This window comes from Lemur catta, chromosome 3, assembly GCF_020740605.2.
Source record: "Lemur catta isolate mLemCat1 chromosome 3, mLemCat1.pri, whole genome shotgun sequence".
NCBI lineage: Eukaryota > Metazoa > Chordata > Mammalia > Primates > Lemuridae > Lemur > Lemur catta.
Window position 1 is genome coordinate 85237189 of NC_059130.1, and position 21896 is coordinate 85259084.

At 37.3% G+C, this 21896-nt stretch overlaps 1 protein-coding gene across 5 annotated transcripts in view; it reads left to right on the forward strand.

Annotated features, from left to right (window-relative positions):
- USP24 (ubiquitin specific peptidase 24) overlaps positions 1–21896 on the forward strand; it is a 125679-nt gene that overhangs the window by 54295 nt on the left and 49488 nt on the right. For all 5 annotated transcript variants that reach the window (XR_006734177.1, XM_045547928.1, XM_045547929.1 and 2 more), the window contains 16 exons: positions 470–601; positions 1429–1540; positions 3029–3105; positions 4125–4265; positions 4435–4488; positions 6277–6392; positions 9022–9088; positions 9214–9324; positions 9992–10090; positions 10209–10382; positions 13449–13534; positions 13691–13784; positions 15088–15243; positions 18371–18468; positions 21213–21308; positions 21435–21663. Coding sequence is in view for 4 of the 5 variants with exons in the window: in XM_045547928.1 (XP_045403884.1) it covers positions 470–601; positions 1429–1540; positions 3029–3105; positions 4125–4265; positions 4435–4488; positions 6277–6392; positions 9022–9088; positions 9214–9324; positions 9992–10090; positions 10209–10382; positions 13449–13534; positions 13691–13784; positions 15088–15243; positions 18371–18468; positions 21213–21308; positions 21435–21663 (1842 nt within the window). In the remaining variant the exon portion in view is untranslated. The remainder of the gene's footprint in view (positions 1–469; positions 602–1428; positions 1541–3028; positions 3106–4124; positions 4266–4434; positions 4489–6276; positions 6393–9021; positions 9089–9213; positions 9325–9991; positions 10091–10208; positions 10383–13448; positions 13535–13690; positions 13785–15087; positions 15244–18370; positions 18469–21212; positions 21309–21434; positions 21664–21896) is intronic.

The window sequence follows — 21896 nt, forward strand, 5'->3', positions numbered from 1 at the left end:
TTGTTATCTTGACTTATTATTTTAAAATAAAATTTAGAAACATATTTGTGGGTTAATCTTTCATATGATAAAGGAAAAACTTTTTTTTGGTCTTTGATCTGAAATAATTGTTAATTCTGTGGATGATGGATTTTTAAAAATCAGTTCATTAGTAGTATTATTGTTTTTAAAAAATTAGAAAAAAATCTTCATTTACCATTTGTCAGTTTGTGATGTTTTACTTTGAGATTGCTGAAATTATATTTTATTGACATCTAAAGTCAACTGAATTTGTAATAGACTTGAAGTAGTTTCTATTATATTGTACTGTCAACTTGTAAACAGATTTCTCACATTTACTTTAGCCTAACTTTTCTCAAAAAGCATTAAGTAAAACTATTTTTTAAATTTAAAACTTTTGTTTTGTTTTCATGTTGCTTTTAGTTATGAATGCCTGGAGTTAACTAATTAGCATTATTTCTTTTTGCAGTATTTAGAGGCACATCTAAAATTTCTGGCATTTTTCTTGCAAGAAGCTACTCTGTATCTGGGTTGGAATCGTGCTAAGGAAATATGGGAGTGTCTTGTGACTGGCCAGGATGTTTGTGAATTAGATAGAGAGGTAAGAAGATGGTATTGTGGATTAAGTAAAGCAGAAATATTTAAATATTTCACTTTTTTTTTAATGTGTCTCACATCTTCAATTCTAAATACTTCTCAGTTTACATAAGCATAAATAGTATGGGCCAGGAACTATAAGTGCTGAAAGATGTTTTATATAATGTATATTCACAGTAAAAATAAATGTGTGAGTTTTTTGATAATTTTGATACCATTCTGGATAAAATACCAAATTCAACCGAGTACAGATTAAAAATTCTAGGTATATTTTAATTTTTTTCCCTCCCATGAATCTAATTTTAAGTTACTAACAGAAAAATTTGAGTTCCTATGATATATTCCCCCAGAAACACTAAAGAAGAATTAGTGCTTGGACAGATTTTTAAAACTGTGATTAAATAGCCAAAAATAGATTAAACCAGGAATGAAATACCTACTTTGACGTTTTCTAATAGTGAAACTCATTTTTGTCAACTCATTTTACAGAATAACATTAACTGCTTAATAGGATTGTTGAAAGGACTAAGCATGTGACTGCCTAGCACAATACCTGGCACATAGCAAGGCTTAATAAATGTTGATGCTAAAAACCCAAGCATAAAATCCAATGAAAAGTATGAGTATATATATTTTCATTATCTAGGGCAAAGATTGCTAGTAATGTTTCATTTAGTTCCAAAGTTTCAAGCATTTCATTTTTGAGTGGTATTTTGGCAATATAAATTTTTGAAGTATTAAAATAGTTTATCTTTACTTTCTCAATTTGAAATACATAGTTGACGGAATGGGATCTTAGTCACAGGGTAAATATTTGTCCTTAATCCACAGATGTGTTTTGAATGGTTCACAAAAGGGCAGCATGATCTTGAGAGTGATGTTCAGCAGCAGCTCTTCAAGGAGAAAATCCTTAAATTGGAATCATATGAAATCACTATGAATGGTAGGAAAAAACTTAAAATCATTTTTTCCCAGTACTTTTAAGTAAGAAATTTTACTCTTTCCTTTCCCTCTAATCCTGCTTCTCAGAAGCAACTGAACAGTTTGGAATAGTCTTTTAGAATTTTCCTTATACATATAAAGACATATTTAGATATGCACAAATAAATTCCTGTTTATATAAATGGTATCTTATAATTAATTTTTAAATTGTATGGCCCAGTAGGTCAAATTGCCAAATTATCTGTTTGACATTCCTTAGTACAAAAGGATTCATTAAGGAAAACGTTTATCAAAGTATAGAAATGGTCGTTTCAAGTGTTTCTTTTTATTAAATTTCTTAATTGAGATATTCACATACCATCAAATTCATTTTTTTTAAGTATGCAATCATTGGCTTTTAGTATATTCACAAAGTTGTGCAACCTTCACTACTTTCTAACCCAGAACATTTTCGTCACCCCAAAAAGAAACCCTGTACCCATTAATAGTCCCTTTTCATCCCTCCCTTCCCCCAGCCTTGACTCTGTTCTCTGTCTTTATGGATCAGCCTAATCTGGACATTTGATATAAGTGGAATCATACAATATGTGATCTTGTATATTTGGCTTCTTTTATTATGCTAAGACATAATGTTTTCAGGGTTCACCCAGATTATAGCACGTATCAGTACTTCATTCCATCTTACAGCTGTATAATATTCCACTGTATGGATATACCACATTTTGTTAATCCATTTATCAGTTGAATGGACATTTGGGTTGTTACCACTTTTTGGCTGTTAACAGTAGTGCCACTATAAACATTTATGTACAAGCTTTTGTGTGGATATAAGCTTTCATTTCTCTTGGATATACATCAGGGGGTCAAATTTCTGAGACATACAATTTGAAGAACTCTTTTGCAAAGTGGTTGCACATTTTATAATCTCACCAGCAATTTGTAAGGCTTCCAGTTTTTCCATGTCCTCACCAATACTTGTTATAAAGTACCTTTTTTTCTTTTAGTCATCCTACCAGGTATGAAGGGGTATCTCCTGGGTTTGATTTGCATTTCTCTGATGACTAATGATTTTGAGCATTTATTCATATGTACTTACTGGCTATTTGTATATATATTCCTTAAAGAAATGTCTATTCAAATCTTTTACCCATTTTTAAATTGGGTTGTCTTTTTACTGTTATAAAAGTTCTTCATGTTTTCTGGATACTAGTTCCTTATCAGATACATGATTTGCAAGTATTTTCTACCATTCTGTTGGCTGTCTTTTCACTTTCTTGATAATGTCCTTTGAAGCATAAAAATTTTTAATTTTGATTAAGTCCAGTTTACCTATCTTTTTCTTTTGTTGCTCATACTTTTGGTACCTCATCTAAGAAACCATTGCTAAGAGTTTTATGGTTTTAGCTCTTGATACATTTTGAGTCTTTTCATTGATGATTATCTGTGTTACTTAGAGTACATGAATTTACTTGACATTCTCTAATTTTAGGTTTTAACCTATTTAAGACTTTTTTTGAAAATGTGAATCTCTGTGACCATCGATTAAAAAGACAAGGAGCTCAGTTGGTAAGTACATTATTTTCAAATCTAGATGATTTGGATAATCTAGTACAACTTGACATTCAGCACAAAAAAAAAAAAGTGTTATAACTGAGAGAAAACATGGACTTTTTAAAGAACGGGATCTCCTAGACTGCCAGCTCCTGCATTGACGGCAGAGCTTCTCTTAGAGTGTCACGGAGGCTCCCTTTGCAGCGCTGCCACACCTCACTAACCGCCAGGGAGAACACAACTCACTTCTTAGATCACTCTCGTTGCTTCTTGCTAATCTTGCAATAGCCAGTGGCTTCCGGTGGCTAGGCAAATGCAGAGAGGGGATGGTTCATCTAAGCTTTGAACTCCTCAGATCTAGCAATTCACATACCTTAAAAAGTAAGCACAGTCTTCAATCCCAGGATAACAATGGCAGGAATTTGAGGAGAAAAATGTAGGAATAGACAGTGAAGCAGGAAAATGAGGATCTGTAGAATGTATATAGCTTATGTTTATATATACACGTGCCCCGTAAAAAGAAAAGGCAAAAGCTATCTCTTTCCCAGTCCTTTTCATTCAGGACCTGGCTTCCTAGAGTGGTAATTTTTACAAGATCTCCTGAGTCCCAGATCCTGTTATTTCTAACTGAGCTATGTGAAGACCAGATTGAGACCCAGGAATTACTAACCACTTCTCACTTGACTCTGTTTCCTTTTGAAGAAAAGCTCGCGAAGATAGTGCCCATCTCACCCCTCTGTTTCTGCTTCAGTAGCCTGTGTGGGTATATGTTCAGTGTGGGTTTAGGGTTATCTGGAGGAATATCTCCATACCTATCCTGGTTCCCATGGAGGTTGCCCAGTGCTTCTGTGGTTGATTGTTTTTTGTTTTAAAATTCCATATCAGCACAATAGTGTTTTTATATATAGCTGAGTTTTTGCAGCCTTAATTCATGTTGAACTGAAGAGATATGGACTCGTGATGTAACAGAAAATAATTGTCTGCAATTCTGTGATCCAGTGTGATACATAATTTATTTTTTTTCTTTTGAACAGTATGTAGAAAAGCTGGAATTGATAGGAATGGATTTCATTTGGAAAATAGCCATGGAATCACCTGATGAAGAAATTGCTAATGAAGCTATTCACTTAATCATAAACTATAGTTACATTAATCTAAATCCTAGGTTAAAGAAGGTGAGTATCTTAGGAAAGAAGTTACTCATACACAGAAAAGCGGAAAATTATATATTTTCCATTGATAAGCCCAAAAACTAGCTTCTTTATTTTGCTGTTTTGTCCTGAAGAGTGATTACAACTAAATGTCACAAACTGATTTTAATTTCCATATGCCTTTTACTTTCAGGATTCAGTATCTTTACATAAGAAATTCATTGCTGATTGCTATACCAGACTAGAAGTGAGTAGCAAATTTTATTAATGTGTCTTTGAAATAAATGCTTTGTTTCTTTTATAATTTTATAGTTTTACATAATGTATAATGTTGATGTTTGTGGCTGTTCCTATTGAAGAATTTGTCAACAGTACCATTTGTGGCATAGAAAGCAAACATTTGCCATCATGGCCCCAGTATAGAAGTGTACTTTATAGGAAATCTTTCTTTCTCCCTCCTACCACCTCTTTACTCCACCCACCCACTCTCAGGGGTTATAGGAACTGTCTTCAGAAAACAGATCTACTATACATTCCATATTTCTAATAGAGTGTTTTTCTCTTTTGTCTGTCCCAGAATTTTTTGCAAGCACTTGCTTCTTTTCCTGTTCTTCTCCATGTTTCCTCTAGTTTGTATCATAAATGCCATTAAAAGCCATAGCAGGACACTCAGGTGCTATTAGTTGTCTTTGTCTATCAAAAGCCTGCTGTGTGATACTATCTCATCATATTTCTAATGCCTTTTTTCCCAGCATGATGGTTAAAGCATTAAACATTCATTTTCAGTTGAAATTTATGTTTGTTTAAATTTTATATCTAATCAGAAATATTCCAACCAGGCACATTGGCTCACACCTGTAATCCTAGCACTGTGGGAGGCCAACGCAGGACGACTACTTGAGGCCAGGAGTTTGGAACCAGCCTGAGCAAAGAGCAAGATGCTATCTCTACAAAAAAATAGAAAAATTAGCTGGGCGTGGTAGCACACACCTGCAGTCCCACCTACTTGGGAGGCTGAGGCAAAAGGATCACTTGAGCCCAGGAGTTTGAGGTTGCTGTGAGCTATGATGATGCCACTGCACTCTAGCCTAGGGAACAGAGTGAGACCCTGTCTCAAAAAGGAAAAAAAAAAGTATTCTAAAAGCATAAAACTCTACTGCCGCCATATGTGAATAAATTAAAGTTTCTGGTGATAAATATGCACTAGAATCTGTACCGCATTTCCCTAATTGTGACTCCCATCCAAGTACATCATCATAAAAAACATTCAAGTATTCAAGTACCCCTATATGAGGTACCATGTAAGTATTAATATGTGTATCATTAGTCCAAGTGCAGTGGTGTTTACAACTAATTGATCACAACCAATTACAGATTCCTTTGTTCCTTCTACACTTCCACTGCTTCACTTGACCAGCCTAAAAAAAAAAAAAAAATTAACATATGTAGGACCAGGCGTGGTGGCTCATGCCTGTAATCCTAGCATTCTGGGAGTCTGAGGAGGAAGGATCGTTTGAGCTCAGAAGTGAGTTCAAGAGCAGCCTGAGCAAGAGTGAGACCCTGTCTCTACTAAAAATAGAAAAAAATTAGCTGGACAACTAAAAATATATAGAAAACAATTAGCAGGGCATGATGGCACATGCCTGTAGTCCCAGCTACTCGGGAGGCTGAGGCAGAAATACTGCTTGAGCCCAGGAGTTTGAGGTTGCTGTGAGCTAGGCTGATGCCGTGGCACTCTTGCCCGGGTGACAGTGAGACTGTCTCAAAAAAAAAAAAAAAACCCTATGTAGAGCAGTAGTTCTCAATTGGGGCTTATTTTGCCTCCCAGTGGTCATTTGGTAATGTCTGGAGACCTTCTTGGTTGTTATAACTAGAAAAATGCTACTGTTACTTAGTGGGTAGAGGTCAGGAATCCTGCTAAACATCGTACAGTGCCCACTGCCGCCTTCTACAACAAAAAATTATCCAGCTCAAAATGTCATTAGAGTCCAGGTTGAGAGACCCTGATATAGAATGATTATTTCATATTTTTTAGGCAGCCAGTTCAGCACTTGGTGGCCCCACTCTAACACATGCTGTGACCAGAGCCACAAAAATGCTTACGGCAACTGCTATGCCAACTGTAGCAACATCAGTTCAGTCTCCATATAGGTAAGTGATTACAGAAGTGAGAAATGCACAATGCATAAATATAGATCAGTTTAAAAAAATGATTGGTATCTTTTTTCCTTTGTAGATCCTCCTCAATTATTGATTTCCTCATTTTATATCATAATATTTGTAAGCAGTAATATCCTGGGGATTATATATTTCCCATCCTACATCCCTAAATCTGTGTCTCATTTGAAGATCTGTATGTAGGTCATCACCAGAACCACTCAAGTGTGGCTCCATCCCCACCTCTCTACCTAGTGACAAGTGCTCTTGTTGTTTGCATTTGATTCATTTTACTTCCATTGTGTGTAGCGTGAGTAACCTACTCTTTAGGATGAAATAAATATGTATTCATTGTACATGGAGTAATTTTTTTTCAAGTTTGAAATACTTAATAACTTATCAGATACACCTTTTCTCTTTGAGTAGTCAAACCCAGGGCATTAATAGAATAAACAAAATATAGTGGAAGATGATGATTAATTAAAATTATGCATTATACTATGGTCATAGTCTGTTAAAATATTATTTAACTAAAATTACTTTTCAAAATAATTTTTAGTGAGAATTTTATCCCCAAATATTTGTGTTGAAACTTTGAACTGACATTGTTTCTTATTCACATTGCTATTTTGAGTTTTCAGATACTATCAGTGAAAGCTGAGTTTAGTATTTGCTGTAATTTTTTCATATAGTAAAGATAAACAGTGCATATTTTGGAACATTAGATTGAAGAAACTAAACTACTTTTGTACTCATACAAATTTGAGCCTTTATTTCTCGGTAAGCAGCCCCTAATCAGGAAAGCTTGGCGGGTGCTCAGAGAAGGGCTTGTTCTCTGTACATCACTCTGCTGCCCTCTAGTGGTAGGTACTCATAGGGTCTTTGCTGGAATGACATTATGTATTTACTTATTTTATTTGTATTTACAATTGGGGATATTCCTTTGCTTTTTAAAGCCTTCCTTTAAAGGGGGAATAAAGGCAACGGGTCCTTGCCCACATTCTTCTTTTTTTACCTTTTTTAAAATGAGGTGTGTACTATGTCACTATACATATTATTAATGTGAAGGAAGCCAATAAAACTCAGCCCTGTCAGACTTTATTTTCAAACGGCACACGTAATTATAGATTCAACTCATAATAGAACACTAGCATGACTTCCACATGTCCACGTTCTTGGAAGTATGTCTCAAATAGACTTCCATTAAGAATGTATAGTAAGTTTCTAATTACATGTTTGTAAGATGTAGTGCCTTTGTGTGACTCAGTTCTTTAGCTAGCAGTCCATTTATCTGATGAATCAGAATAGAAGTGCATTTATGAGCTGTTGGATTGGGATTTCCAAACTGCTACTTCTTTAAATGAGTGTGTTTTTTGTTTTAGTTTTTTTTTTCTTTACTAAGTGCTTTTTATTCTGAATCATTTCATATTTGGCTGACTTCAGAGAAAAACCACATAATAATTTTAAAATATTCTTACTAAAAACTCTAAATAGAGTTAATAAAAATGTGTGATTTCAAAGTTGAATTTGAACCAGAACATGTTATTTATCTCATTTCACTAGTTTTCAAAGAGCTTTTCAATATTCATAATTATTCCAACTTATGGGGGAAGGGATTTTCTCTCATCTGTCCAGTGTTTTCTAATACTATCTGTAATTTAATTCATTACTGAGGCATAATTAAAACGGTTCACTCAACAATTCACTTACTTATTATAGCACTTGGATATTTCCTAAAGATATTCCATCTGAATTTCAAGTTCTAGTTCTCATCCATAGACTGGAAGAATTTAGATCTGTTAAATGTATTTAGTAGAACTATTAAAATGTGTTTAACCAATTGTTTTTAAAGTGATATTTTCAGAACTGTTAATCAGCATCCGAGGCCAATTGTTATGAAATGATAGTACCTCTTTTCAGTTTTAGAAATATACGTATTTGAAATATCTAAACTATCTGGAATAACAAATGTTTAAATGGGGCACCTGAATTTTTATTTCTTAATGTTAATATTATACATGTAGTATTCTCTTTAATAAAGGATGGAGATGTGCTGTATAAGCTGCTGAATATTACAGTCCTACTATTGAATATTTCAAATGATAAGATTCTATAAATCTTCTACCAAAAGACAGCTCAGATCTCATTTTCAAACAGCAGCTTTTATTTGTGGTTTGCGTTTGTCTTCTAATTTTTAGGCAGTTAAGAACTTCATCAGATTTCTTGTGTTTACAGAATTTTGTGACATGTTTTAGTTACAAGATTATGAGAGTCAAACTCACTGATTCTGCATCCTTAGTGGATTGATGGACAGGTAGGCCTGGAGATCCAGGTCTTCTGTTTCTGGAGTGACTGTTTAAAAACAGAAAAAGAAGAAGAAAGAAAAGGGAAGGAACGTGGGGTAGGGCAGGCTTCTCCTCCCCATTCCTTCTGTGCACTAACTACAGCTGTGAGCTGGTTAAACCACCTTCCATTGAGCGAAAGGGAAGTTTAACCTTAGCAAGTTTCAGTCTTTTACCAGTGTGTGCTAACTATGATTGTGGTTTTGATGAAACAGTAGAATTGAGCTCAAGTCAGCAATTCATTTCACATACATTCAGAAAACATTTTTTTTAATCCATAGATCCACTAAACTTGTAATAATTGAGAGATTACTGCTTCTGGCAGAACGCTATGTGATCACTATAGAGGTAAGCCTCTCTTCCTTTTAAAGCAATTTCATTCATCATATTACTAGACAAAATGTGTTGTGTATTTTTGATATGTTTAATACTGGCACTGTGCATCTGACTTGTTTCACTTATTTTTTTTCAAGGATTTTTACTCTGTTCCACGAACTATTCTACCTCATGGTGCCTCATTTCATGGACATCTTTTAACTCTTAATGTTACTTATGAGTCTACCAAAGATACCTTTACTGTCGAGGTAGGTTTGCATTAAGCTCTGTAGCCACTGTCATGTTGTCTTGTTATTTTCCTAAGAACAGTCTTAATTGAGGTAGTTGCATGAATGATGTTTCTAAAAGCTGTTCGGTAAACAAATTTAGAATAAAGACCTGCAATGAAAGGAAACTATGGAGTATAAGCAGGTACATAAATAAATATATAATATAATGTCAGGTGGTGATAAATGTTATAGAGAATAAATAAAAACAAAGCAGGGTCAGCTGGTAAAAGGTGATGGCTATGCATGAAGTATTTTAGATAAAGATGAACAGGAAAGGTCTCTCTGAGGTGGCGACATTTGAGCACAAACTCGAGTAAAGTGACAGAGTAAGTGATGTTTGCTTGGAAACGCATTCCAGGCAAGGGGAGCAGAGGTACAGAGACAAGTATGATGGCTGGTGTGGGTCGAGCACAGTGAGGAGGAGGAAGAGTGGAAGACGCTGCAGTGGAAGAAAGACTTGAGATTTTATTCCATGCATGATATGGGGAGAGAGACAGCAGAAGGGAAACCTCACAAGGCCAGAATTCTTGTCTTTGGGCTGTCTGCTGTGTTCCCAGCTGCTAGAACAGTGCCCAGTACATAGTAGATGCCCACTAACAGTAAGTAAATGAGTTCTCTCACAACAGCGTTCAATTGTGTTTCACAGGCTCACAGTAATGAAACCATAGGGAGTGTCCGATGGAAGATAGCCAAGCAGTTGTGCTCTCCTGTGGATAATATACAGATATTTACAAATGATAGCCTGGTAGGTTTGAATAAACAGTTTTTATGAATAATAAGCTGATACGATTTGACTGTTTAGCCTGGTATGAATAATTTCCTCTTCCTTTCCCTCTCAATAATTAAGAAATCACTTTTTGCAGCTGACAGTGAATAAAGATCAAAAGCTACTCCACCAGCTGGGCTTTTCGGATGAGCAAGTGCTTACAGTGAAGACTTCTGGCAGTGGGACCCCCTCTGGGAGCTCCGCAGATTCCTCAACCAGCTCCAGCAGCAGCAGCAGTGGGGTTTTTAGTTCTTCGTATGTCATGGAGCAGGTACGAGGTGATAAATTGCACTTTAAAAACAAGAATTTAACAATCATTATCTTTTTGCTTTCAGCCCCTACAGATTTGGATGATTGTGTCCTTTTTTTCTTAGACAAGTACTGACTGTTGAGAACTGTATGACAGAGATGTTGGGTTTCAGTTGGGAAAAGATATCTAATTTATCAGTCTTCTAAGTCATACAACCTTCCAAATCACCGGATCATTCTGCCTGGCCACTCAGTGTCCTCTCACACATCTCTCTTCATGGATTCATTGATTTTTCCCTCTCTACTAGGTCATCCTATTAGCATTCAAGCATGTTGTGTTGTTTCTACCATCATAAAAAAAAACTCTTCATCCCAGTTCCACCTTTAGTTTCAGCCCATTCTCTCCTTCCAAATCAGCAAAACTCCTTGCAAGAGTTGCCTAAGCCTGTTGCAACTTCTCTTGTGCTATCTCTTGAAAACTCAGACTCTATTCAAGTTAGTCTGTGCCTCCACCTCTCAATCCTCATCTTCTTGACCTCTCAGTGCAGTTGATATGTGTGATCTCTTGCCTTTGCAATACCTTCTTCGCTTGGCTTTCAGGCCTCGCCTGAGTTTCCCCTGCCTCTCTGCCTGTTCCCTTTGCTTTACCAGTTCCTCTTTATCTCCCTGACCTCTCTCTGGAGCAGTTCCCTGGCTCAGTTCTTGGACCCTCCTAAGTCTACCTCCATGTCCTTAGCAATCTCGTCCAGTCTCAAAACTTTACATATTATATGTGCATTGATAACTCCGCAATTTTTATCTTTAGCCTGAAGTTCAGGTACATGGATCCATCTACTTACTCAGCATCTCTTGTTAAATGTCCGCTGGGCACCCAATCCTAATTTATCCAAAACTGAGCTCCTGCTTTTCCTTTTCCCAACACCTTACCCCCACCCTGGACCTCTTCTTCCCACAGTCTTGCTCTGACTTCTAGTTGCTTATGCCAGAGTCCTTGGGTCCCTTCTTTCACACCTATATCCGTCAGCAAATCCTTGACTCTACCTTCAGTAAACATCCAGAATCCGGCTGCTTTTCTCTACCTCTACAGCTTCCACACTGATCTAAGCAACCGTCGTCCCTCACCTGGAGTGTTTCAGTGGTGCCCAAGCTGGCCTCATGGCTTCTGCTCTGACACCACTTCAGCCTCCCCCCTGTGGGGTACCCAGCAGCCCGTGTCTAACTAATCATAAGTCAGATCATGCTACTCCTTGGCTCAAATCCTCCAGTGGCTCCCGTTGCACTCAGGATAAGAGTCAGATTCTTCATGGGGACCCTCAGAGCCTACCTGATGTGCCCCTCTGGAACCTCTCCGAGGTCATCTCCTCTGACCTCCCCTTCCTCACACGCCACTTGTACTGGCATCCATGCTGGTCCTCGACACAGCGGGGCCCGTGCACTGGCTCTTCCCTGTGCCTAGAATGTCCTTTCCCGACGTGCAGCTGGCCCACTCTCACGCTCTCCAGCTCTTACTCATACGATGCCTTCTCAGTGAGCCTTTTTGACTATCTGTCTAGATTTTCAACCCTCCCTTCCCTACTTTATTTTTTTTAACATAATATATATTTTATTTATCTTGTTAATCTGTCTCCCCCAACAAAATGTCAGTTCCATGAGAGCAGATTTTTGTCTGTTTTATTCACTGCTGCATCCCCAAACCTAAAGTGGTACCTAGAATGCAGTAGGTACTTAGTATTTGGATGACTTCATGAATCAATCAGTTTATTTTGGACCTTTAACTCCAAATGTAAGGTCTTTGTGTGACTGTATCTTTTTCACTTACAGAGTATAACCTTGCCATAGATATAAAAGAACTCTTCAGGTTTAGTACAGGTTGAGTATCCCTTAGGATTTTCGGATATTTACATATATATAATGAGAAATCTTGGGGATGGGACCCAAGTCTAAACACTGAATTCATTTATGTTTTATATACATCTGTACACATAGCTTGAAAATAATTTTATATAGTATTTTTTAATAATTATATGCATGAAACAGTTTTTGACTTCATTTTGACTTAGGTGAGGTATGGAATTTTCCACTTGGGTTGTCATGTTGGCACTCACAAAGTTTGGGATTTTCGAGCATTTTGGATTTCAGATTTTTAAATTAGGGATGCTCAACCTATATAAGTATATTATTATTGTGGGTTTTTTTAATGGTAACTATAATTCATATGTAACAAGGATTCAGAAAAGAAATCCCACTCAGTGGTATTATGACAGTTAATTAACAACAAAAACAAAGTACAATAGCATCTTCGAGTTTAACGTTTTTAAAGTATCTCATGTTTACCCTGAATTTATTGAAAATCTTCCCATATAGGCCAGGCTTACAACTGCAGTCCCAGCACTGTGAAAGGCTGAGGCAGGAGAATCACTTGAGCTCAGGAGTTAGAGACCAGCCTGAGCAAGAGCAAGACCCTATCTTATTTTAAAAATAATATATAAATATAATAAATTTTTTAAAAATCTTCCCCCATATGAATACATTGTATTATGGTGTCTAGTTTCTTATCCCTTATAACTAGAAGTAAGTACTTTAATCACATATGAATCTCTTCTATTCAGTTATATCCATTTTGTCTTTTCTGAACTTTAGAAAAAAACAGGGTAACTTCTTTCTCAAATTACATACATCTATGTGTTGTGTGTGAGTGTGTGTACATATAAATATACTACTTTACCTTTGCTTTCACATCACTTTGTTTGCTCCAGATGAGCTATGATTAGCCTTCATTGCTGCCCATACTTCATTTTGTTCCTCGTGCCCTTTGTTTGACCTCTCTGCCACTGCCCGCTCGGTGCCCTGGCCCCTTCACCAGCAGGTGGCCGGGAGAAGGGAGCCCAGGTCATACATGCTGGAAGGCAGCGAGCCCTCACTCTCATTCGCTCCCATGGGGGCTGCATCAGGGAGGATGAGCACTGTGGTCCCTTGAGCTTGGTAGTGGGCAGCCTTTCAGAACTAGTATTTTTATGAGTTGTAAGTTTGATTAGAAAAGAAGATTCATTTTGTCAACTTGAATCCGTATTTTGCTTCACTCCCTCAGGAGAAATCCCTCCCCGGTGTTGTGATGGCTCTTGTGTGCAACGTGTTTGACATGCTTTACCAGCTTGCCAACCTGGAGGAGCCAAGGTAAACATAAATACTTGTGCGGCTTGGAAGAAAATTAAGGTTTGGGAACTGATCAACTTTTCTCTTGAAATGTATTTTACTTTACATCCCATACGAAATGACTTTGTTATTCAACTGTGGCTTATGTGAAAAAACTTTGTATTTGAAAAATTTCAGGATAACTCTCAGAGTACGAAAGCTTCTGCTTTTGATACCCACGGATCCGGCCATTCAGGAAGCCCTTGATCAACTTGATTCTTTAGGAAGAAAGGTATAAGTATATTTGATGTTTATTTAGCTAGCGTGGGAATTTAGTTCAGTGACAGTACAACCTAAAATCACATTAAGGCATTATGATGTATGTTTTCCATAGCCTATTTTCTTCTTTTGAAAAATACCGTTGCCATACATAAATGGAGATCAGAACTTCACGTTGGCTTTTAAAGTATCTATAGAGAGTCAATAATGACATCAAATGTTAGAAGTGGAAAAGCCTTTAATATACTTTACTACCTCCACTCCCCACCCCCCCATGTTACATGTTAGGAAGCCAACGCCTAAAGAGATGAAGTTACTTGTTCAGAATCAGACTCCAGTTCTGCTTCAGTTAAGATGTTTTTCTTCAGTCATGATACTTCTCTGAATCTGATTGTTGCATATGTCTGAGCTGCATGTATAAATGGATTATCATTTAATTTTTTTTCACAAATGATTTTTGGCATTCATTTTGTTTAATTTTTAGAAGGTGCTCCGTAAGAGATTTCTGTATAGTGAAATTGTGTTTTATCTATAATACTGTTTAATCATGTTCTCAGAATAAAGTCATTTAGAAAAAGCTCTTAGAATTAAGTTTTGTATTTTATATTTTAGTGGTTGAAATTTAGACCAGCTCAGTCATATCATTTATGGCTTATATATTAATTTGAGGAAGAAGAGAACTAATGTAATTATGAAATACATCACCTAGTATTAGCTTTAAAAATTTTTCAAGATTACCACTTCAGCAATCTTACAATTTCCTTATCAATAGTTAGAAGTACAGCTTTTAAATGCAGAAGCAAATTAAAATGACCTAGCTAGGATTGCTTAGAACTGCAGTCCCCTGAGCTGTGGACCAGTACCGGTCTCTGGCCTGTTAGGAGCCAGGCCACACAGCAGGAGGCGGGCTGCAGGCCAGGGTGTGCAGCTGCATCTGTATTTACAGGCTCTCCCATCACCCTCATCACCGCCTGAACTCCGCCTTCCCCCGACCCCGTACCCCCTGTTCATGGAAAACTTATCTTCCATGAAACCAGTCCCTGGTGCCAAAAAAAGGTTGGGGACCGCTGGCTTAGAATACTTCTCAAACGCATTCATGTAGTATTTGAATATCCTTTAACATTTAGAATTTGTATGATGAAGTTTGATGTTTTGTTAATTATCACAGTGATGTGCTTTTATGAAGTTAATTTTTAGAAAATTTCATTTCTTTAGTATTGAAGAGGAAAAGAATATTAGAATAGGTACTGAGATCTATTTCTCTATAATTTGTGCTTTGAAGATGTGTATTTCTTTTTTCATTCTTTTAAACTTAGAAAACATTGCTATCTGAATCAAGCTCTCAGTCTTCAAAATCTCCGTCTCTGTCTTCAAAGCAGCAGCATCAGCCAAGTGCCAGTTCAATTTTAGAAAGTCTGTTTCGATCTTTTGCACCAGGAATGTCCACCTTCAGAGTGCTTTACAACTTAGAAGTAAGAAACCTGATTTCTTTTCATTTCATTTTGACAGATCCATTTTGGGTTATAGATTCATGCTTTTAGATGCCAAAAACCAGTAAACAGGATTCTGTTATTATGGAAAGATATGTTAGAAGATTGGTTTTTAAAAAATAAAATATAATTTGAAACTCTTTGCTTTTGAAAATGCTTGATTTTTTTCAATTTATTCCTACATACGTTGTTACGCTTGCAAAATAACATCTAAATAAATAGTTAGGAAACATGATGTATTAAAATGTGTCCTTACCATCCTTTAGAAGTTTTGTAAGTCTATAAAAATGAATTATTAATCCTCATCATTCTTGACTGAAGCTATTGTCATTTATTGGTGTTAATGAAGCTTTATGAGGAGTTTATCAGGAGGCACATTAATATTATTATTTCAAAGTTAAAAAGGTGGTATTGGAAGAACTAAAGCAAAAGATTATTATTGTCTTAATTCATTCAGGCTGCCATAATAAATTATCATAGAAAACATTTATTTCTCAGAGTTCTGGAAGCTGGGAAGTCTAAGATCAAGACACCCGCTGATTCAATGTCTGGTGTTGACTGGCTTCCTGGCACATGGATGGCGATATTCTCACTGTGTCGTCACTTTCAAAATATGAATTTTGGAGGGATACAAACATTCAATCTCTTGTAACTACCTCCCCCAAAATAGCTTTAAACTAATTGATTGAGTTCAAAAGAGACTTGCTAAATTGTTTACTATCTGTAAGTCATTGTAGTACTTAAGGGATCAGATCTGAAAAGACAAGATGTTTACTCCAAGATGTTATGAATGAGACTTAGGAGATGCTGGATATACTGCAAAGCATAAACAAACCACATAGAAAGTGACCGAGGAAACAGTTTTATTCTTGGAGACCGATAGGTCAGATCCCTGTGCCACTTTAAGTCTGGAGAAATAAAGCCTTGAGTGATTTTGCTTTGTCTTAGGAAGGTATATCCAGGCAGTTAGTTATTCATGAAAGAATCGATATAAATGCCTAAGCATCTTAATTATTGTTTCATGTTTCTTGAGCACACAAAGGTCATAATTGTTAAGAGAGTACCTGCATTTTTCCCAAGTTTTATTTCATCTGACAATCTAATTTGGAGTATATAATTATATTCACTCATTTTCATACTCCACTTGTTGCTTGTATGTTCAAGATATGATAACATTTTATGTTTGCTTTAAAGTAATCAATCATTCTTGTGGAAAAACGTATTGGGTTCAAAGGAAAATATATTTAGCCAATATTTTTAAAATAAAGCATGTTCTTATTTAATATGGACATTTAAAAATATCCAGAATACTCCAAAACAGAAAATTGCCTAGAAATTTTTTACTAATTTAAGCTTATAAAATTTGCATATTGAATTTGCTGCCAGATTTATCATTTGCTTGAATGATTATCTCACAAAAGTTAAGGTGTAATTCTTAAAACTCATGTCTGAGAGCACCTAGAAAAACAGAATGGTCCAACAGTTTGTCTAGCTTGTCATCAACTACCTAAGTTACATTATCTTAAAGCCAAAGCGCTATAGTAGTAAAATATCTCCAGTATAATTTTAGGACTTCTGAGTAACCATGAATTCCTTTGATTGGTTGTGTTTTAGATACACAAAATATTTGAAAAACCTAATCCTCCCCCAAAGCACCTATTTTTGCTGTCACCTGAAAGGTTAATTTCTTTGCATTTTGCTCCTTAACCTATGTTTGCCCACTAGGAAACTTAAAAGTGGATATTCCAAATACCCATTTCTCTGAAGAAACCTGTCGTCTTCACTAAATTGTCCATTAAGAATGGGAGTGTGTGCCCGGAGATGAAGAGCTGTATATACTGAGAACGTGTAGAAGAGCAGGGGTTCCCCTGTCTCCCGTGTAATGCTTAGCACCCAAGGTTGCTAAGCCTGTGTCCCCCAACAGCAAGCTAGGAAGAAAGCAGCTTTAACAAAAATCGCACGTTAATTATCTAAACCCGTAAAGCTCATAGGTTCATAGAAGCAGATTTTAGAATAGAAGAGTATATTGAGCTACATCTAGTTTAAAACTGAGGCAGTAAGATTTTCTAAATTTTTAAATCATAACAACTAAATAAGCAATTGTTTACTGAACACTTGTTTTATGCCAGTGCTTGCATTAAGTACTTTAAGCTTGTATTATCTCACTTAATCCAGTAAACTTTCTGGTAAAGGTAATACAAGCCTCCTTTAGCTGAGAAAACTGAGGCAAAGGGAAAATTAGGGCTGGTGTGGTGGCTCATGCCTGTAGTCCCAGCACTTTGGGAGGCCAAGGTCAGGGGATCGCTTGAGACCAGGAGTTCGAGACCAGCCTGGGCAACACAGCAAGACCCCATCTCTACAAAGAAAAAGTGTGGGGGGCAGGGATGGGAATTACATGCCTAAAGACTCTCAGCTATTAGGTGGTAAAACTAGAGTGTGAACTAGATTTATAGTCTTATACTGTACTTATACTATAGTGTGTTTATGTGAAATTCTGTCCAACCAAAATATTCAGTTAAACTCTTCTTTAGGTAGGTAGTGCAGTGTCATAGAAAGGGCATGGGTATTTGAGTGAGACACATCTGGATTTGAATACTAACCATGTGACCTTGAGTGGAGGTCACTTAATCTCCCAAGTGTCAGTCCCCTCACCTATAAAGTAAAATACATATGCCATACTTTGTAGATGCTCAATAAATAGGAGTTAGAATCCATAATTGGGGAACTCTTCCAACATTTTTAATATATGGGCAATTTCATAAAACTTTGGTTTATATACTTTAAAAAGAACATATCTAGCATATCACATAAAGTTAGCTGTTCTTATCTAAGCCTGCTGGCCTGAGACTTTCACATTTGCCAGTTTCATGAAAAGAAGAACACACCAGCTTTCCTTAGAACAGAAAGGTTTTTCTTTCTAAGTAAGTAGAATATGGAAAATTTGATTATTTTTGTTGTGAAACATCAGTCTTCATATACTTGTGGGAGGAGAAACAGCATACAACATTTAAAGAGATTCTAATTCGATTTGTCTGAATGTCTTATTTAGTAAAGGAGTAATTTCTGCTGAAAATGTTGGGATGAATAATTGTGCTTATCTGTTTCCTAGGTTCTAAGCTCCAAACTCATGCCCACAGCTGACGACGACATGGCCAGAAGCTGTGCTAAATCCTTCTGTGAGAACTTCCTCAAAGCAGGAGGTTTGAGGTTAGAGTTTCAATGTAATGTTACGTGAGTTGAAGAAAATGAAGATAGTTATTTTAGTTAATTTCTCTTTCAGACCCTTGCTTGTTCCTACAAGGTATTGAAACGTTATGCAGATTATGATAAGAAGAAATGATGTTTCAGGCCTTTAGAATATTTTAATTCATTTTGTAACTTTTCATTATTTGAAAAACTTGCAGAAGTACATCTCTTTTCCCTCTGGTATTGGGGGAAATTCTCAAAAAGAGTAGAGGTGAGGAGGCTATATCTGTTTCTTCTGAGTCCTGCATCAGTTAGAAATAAGGTGAATTTGATTCCCTATAAATCCATATTGCAGAAGGCATTAGTGCTGGGATGCACAGGTGAGTTATATATCATCCCTGCCCTTGATAGGCTGTGGTCTAACCAAGAATAACAAACAGCCAGGTAACCATATTACAAATATTAAAACAGGCATATAAAAAGTGCTTGGGAAGGGCAAGAAAGTAGTGGTTAAACTAGTTAAATTTGCTTGGAGTCATAGGTTAGGAAGTACTTCACAGAAAATGACCTTTGAACTGGGAATTGAGAAATGAGTAGAAATCCCCTAGTTACAAAAGGAGGGAAAGGACACTCTGAGCCAGGGTGGAGGGGCAAGGGTGAGTGAAAGCATGAACGTGTAGCCCCTGTCTAGGGAACTACCATTGCCTGGGGAGGCTAGAGCAAAGAGTGAAAGAGAGAAATATGTAAAGAAAGGTCACATTGAGGAATTTGAACATTATCTTGTAGTCCACGGAAAAACAGGCAGTTCCTAAGCTAAGACTTACCTAGAACAATTACTCTGGCAGCAGTGGAGAAGATGAACGCGAGTGGGAGAGACTGGAGGGAGGGAGGGAGAAGTGCTAAAAGCTGCAACAGTGGTCCGCAGAAGGGATGGCACCTCAGTGGCAGAATGGCATTTATAAGGCAAAATAGGCAAGTCTTTATGATGAGTTAGATAGACAGTAGGGACATTTATAAAATGGCCTGTGATTTCTAGCTTGGGAGAGTGGCTGAATGGTGAGAGGTCAGTCAATACCGGAAGTAAACCAGAGGGAGGAGGAGGTAGGGGAGGTGAGTCCTGTGAAGGGGTGGTTTGGATGTGGTGCTCAGGGGAAAGGTGGAGAATGGCTCAGAGATTTGGGAGTGTAAGTGGAGCCATCAGGGCAGCATCCAGCTGTCACAGAGTTGAATGCCCAGTGTCAAGTAGGAAGGCAGAGTCAGTACGTAGAAGTCTCTGCTTTCAGAAGAGTGAGGGAAAAAGGAGGCACAGGAAGTAGAGGGAAGAATAACTGTGAGGGGAAAGTTGCTTTTCTGTTTTGATTTTAGCTTATGGAAGACTTGGTTCTCTTTATAGGCTGACGGGAAGGGGTCAATGAAGGAGAAAAGAATAAAGATAAAAGAAAAAAGGGATAATTGATGAGGCTAAATTGTACTGCAGTTGAAAGGAGGTGTGCTGTAGATGGAAGAAGGATGCCACTTCCCCTGGGCAAGGAAGGAGTGGGGACCGACACGAAGCCGGAAGCAGTTCCTGGGAACTGGCAGGGAGAGGAGAGATCCAGGGGATGGGAAATGGGGAATGAGGGTGGAAGGGACTCCCACACAATGTGGAAGGTCTGGTACACATGTAATTTTATTCTTTGCTCAACACTGGAGAGGTGTTCCTCTCAAAACTCCTTTCAGATCACTCAGCCATTTATAGGGCTGTGATAATAAAGGCATTTACTTTTGGCTTATTTGCTCATGTCAGTTAATTCACATACCAGTCATTGCTGTTAGCACTGGGAACAGAGCAGTGCATGGATTAGACCAAAGTCTATGTCCCCATGAAGCTCACAGTCTAGAGTGGGAGACCAACAGTAAATAAGTAGAAGTATATGTCAGATGGTGATGGGAGCTGTAAGAAAAATATAAGGGGAGAGCAGGAATGGAGAGGGTTGTAATTTTCAGTAGAGTGAAGGGGAAAAGATTCTCTGGTGGGGTAACATTCAACAAAGACCTGAGGGAGATGAGGAAGCAAACCTAGGGGAAGCTTTCCAGAGGACCAGCCTGCAGAAACCCCAGGGGGCACCTGCGTGGTGCCTGCGGAGACCCCAGGAGGCCAGTGTGTTTGGGGCAGAGTGAGTGAGGCAGCAGTGGGGTTAGGTAGGATCTTAGAGGCTGCCATTTTCTGTGTAGGAAGTAGAAAGCCACTGAAGGAGTTTGTGCAGAGGAGTGCCATGATCTGACCTGTATCTTTAGAGGATCACTCTGATTGATCTTCTGAGAATAGATTTGGGGGGTGGAAGGTCAAAACAGTAGAAGCAGGGAGAATAGTTAGGAAGGTTTTGTAGCAATACAGGGTGTCATGGATGTGAAAAACAGGCTTGATTGACTGCATCAGTTCTGGATGTATTTTTGAATTGCTAGTTCTACTAGTACCAAGATTGCAATTGTTCTGTGAACTCAAGCCAGAGTTAGTGAGAAGGGGAACCATCTGAACTCTGTCTTGGGTACCTTTTTGGCTAAGCCAGTAGTCTCATTCAAATAGACCTGGAGAGTGATAGGTATCATAGGAAATCATTGTGATAGAAATATGTGTGGTCCATTTATATGTAAGAATCTTGTAGAAACTATATGTAATTGATAACATTTATGAGCAATTACATTACTATACTTACAGAAAATTTCCTATGAAAGAAATAGAAGTCTGTAATATCCTGCCTTTTTTTCTTTTCTTTTCTTTGAAGTTTGGTTGTGAATGTCATGCAGAGGGATTCCATCCCATCAGAAGTAGACTATGAAACAAGGCAGGGTGTTTATTCTATCTGCCTACAACTTGCAAGGTATGTAAATATATTGCCTTAGTCTTATAAGGTGATACTTGACTTTGTTTTTTTTTTTTCCCCAAAATCATATAATTTTAAATAGTATGACATGATCTGGAGTAAGTCTAGCTTTTTCTTTTTAAGATTTTTACTTGTTGGGCAAACAATGCCCACGTTATTAGATGAAGACCTCACCAAAGATGGAATTGAAGCACTTTCTTCTCGCCCGTTCCGAAATGTTAGCCGGCAAACAAGCAGACAGATGTCGTTATGTGGTACCCCAGAAAAGTCATCCTACCGACAGTTGTCAGTGTCTGATAGGTCTTCTATTAGGGTGGAGGAAATCATCCCTGCTGCTCGGGTTGCAATACAAGTAAGTGATTTATGTATTCAAAAAACATTAAGTACCTCTTATTTAAGTACTTCTCCTGGGTAGGGGGGCTATGTGGGTATAAAAATGATTAAGGTATGAATGTTGCCTTCAAAAAATTTATGGTAACTAAGAAAGCGACCACTACTGCAGAAATAACTATAATTTTAGGTAGAAAATATCAAGGGCTGTAAAACCACAAAGGCAAAACCTTTTGTGGGCCTTCAAAGTAAGTA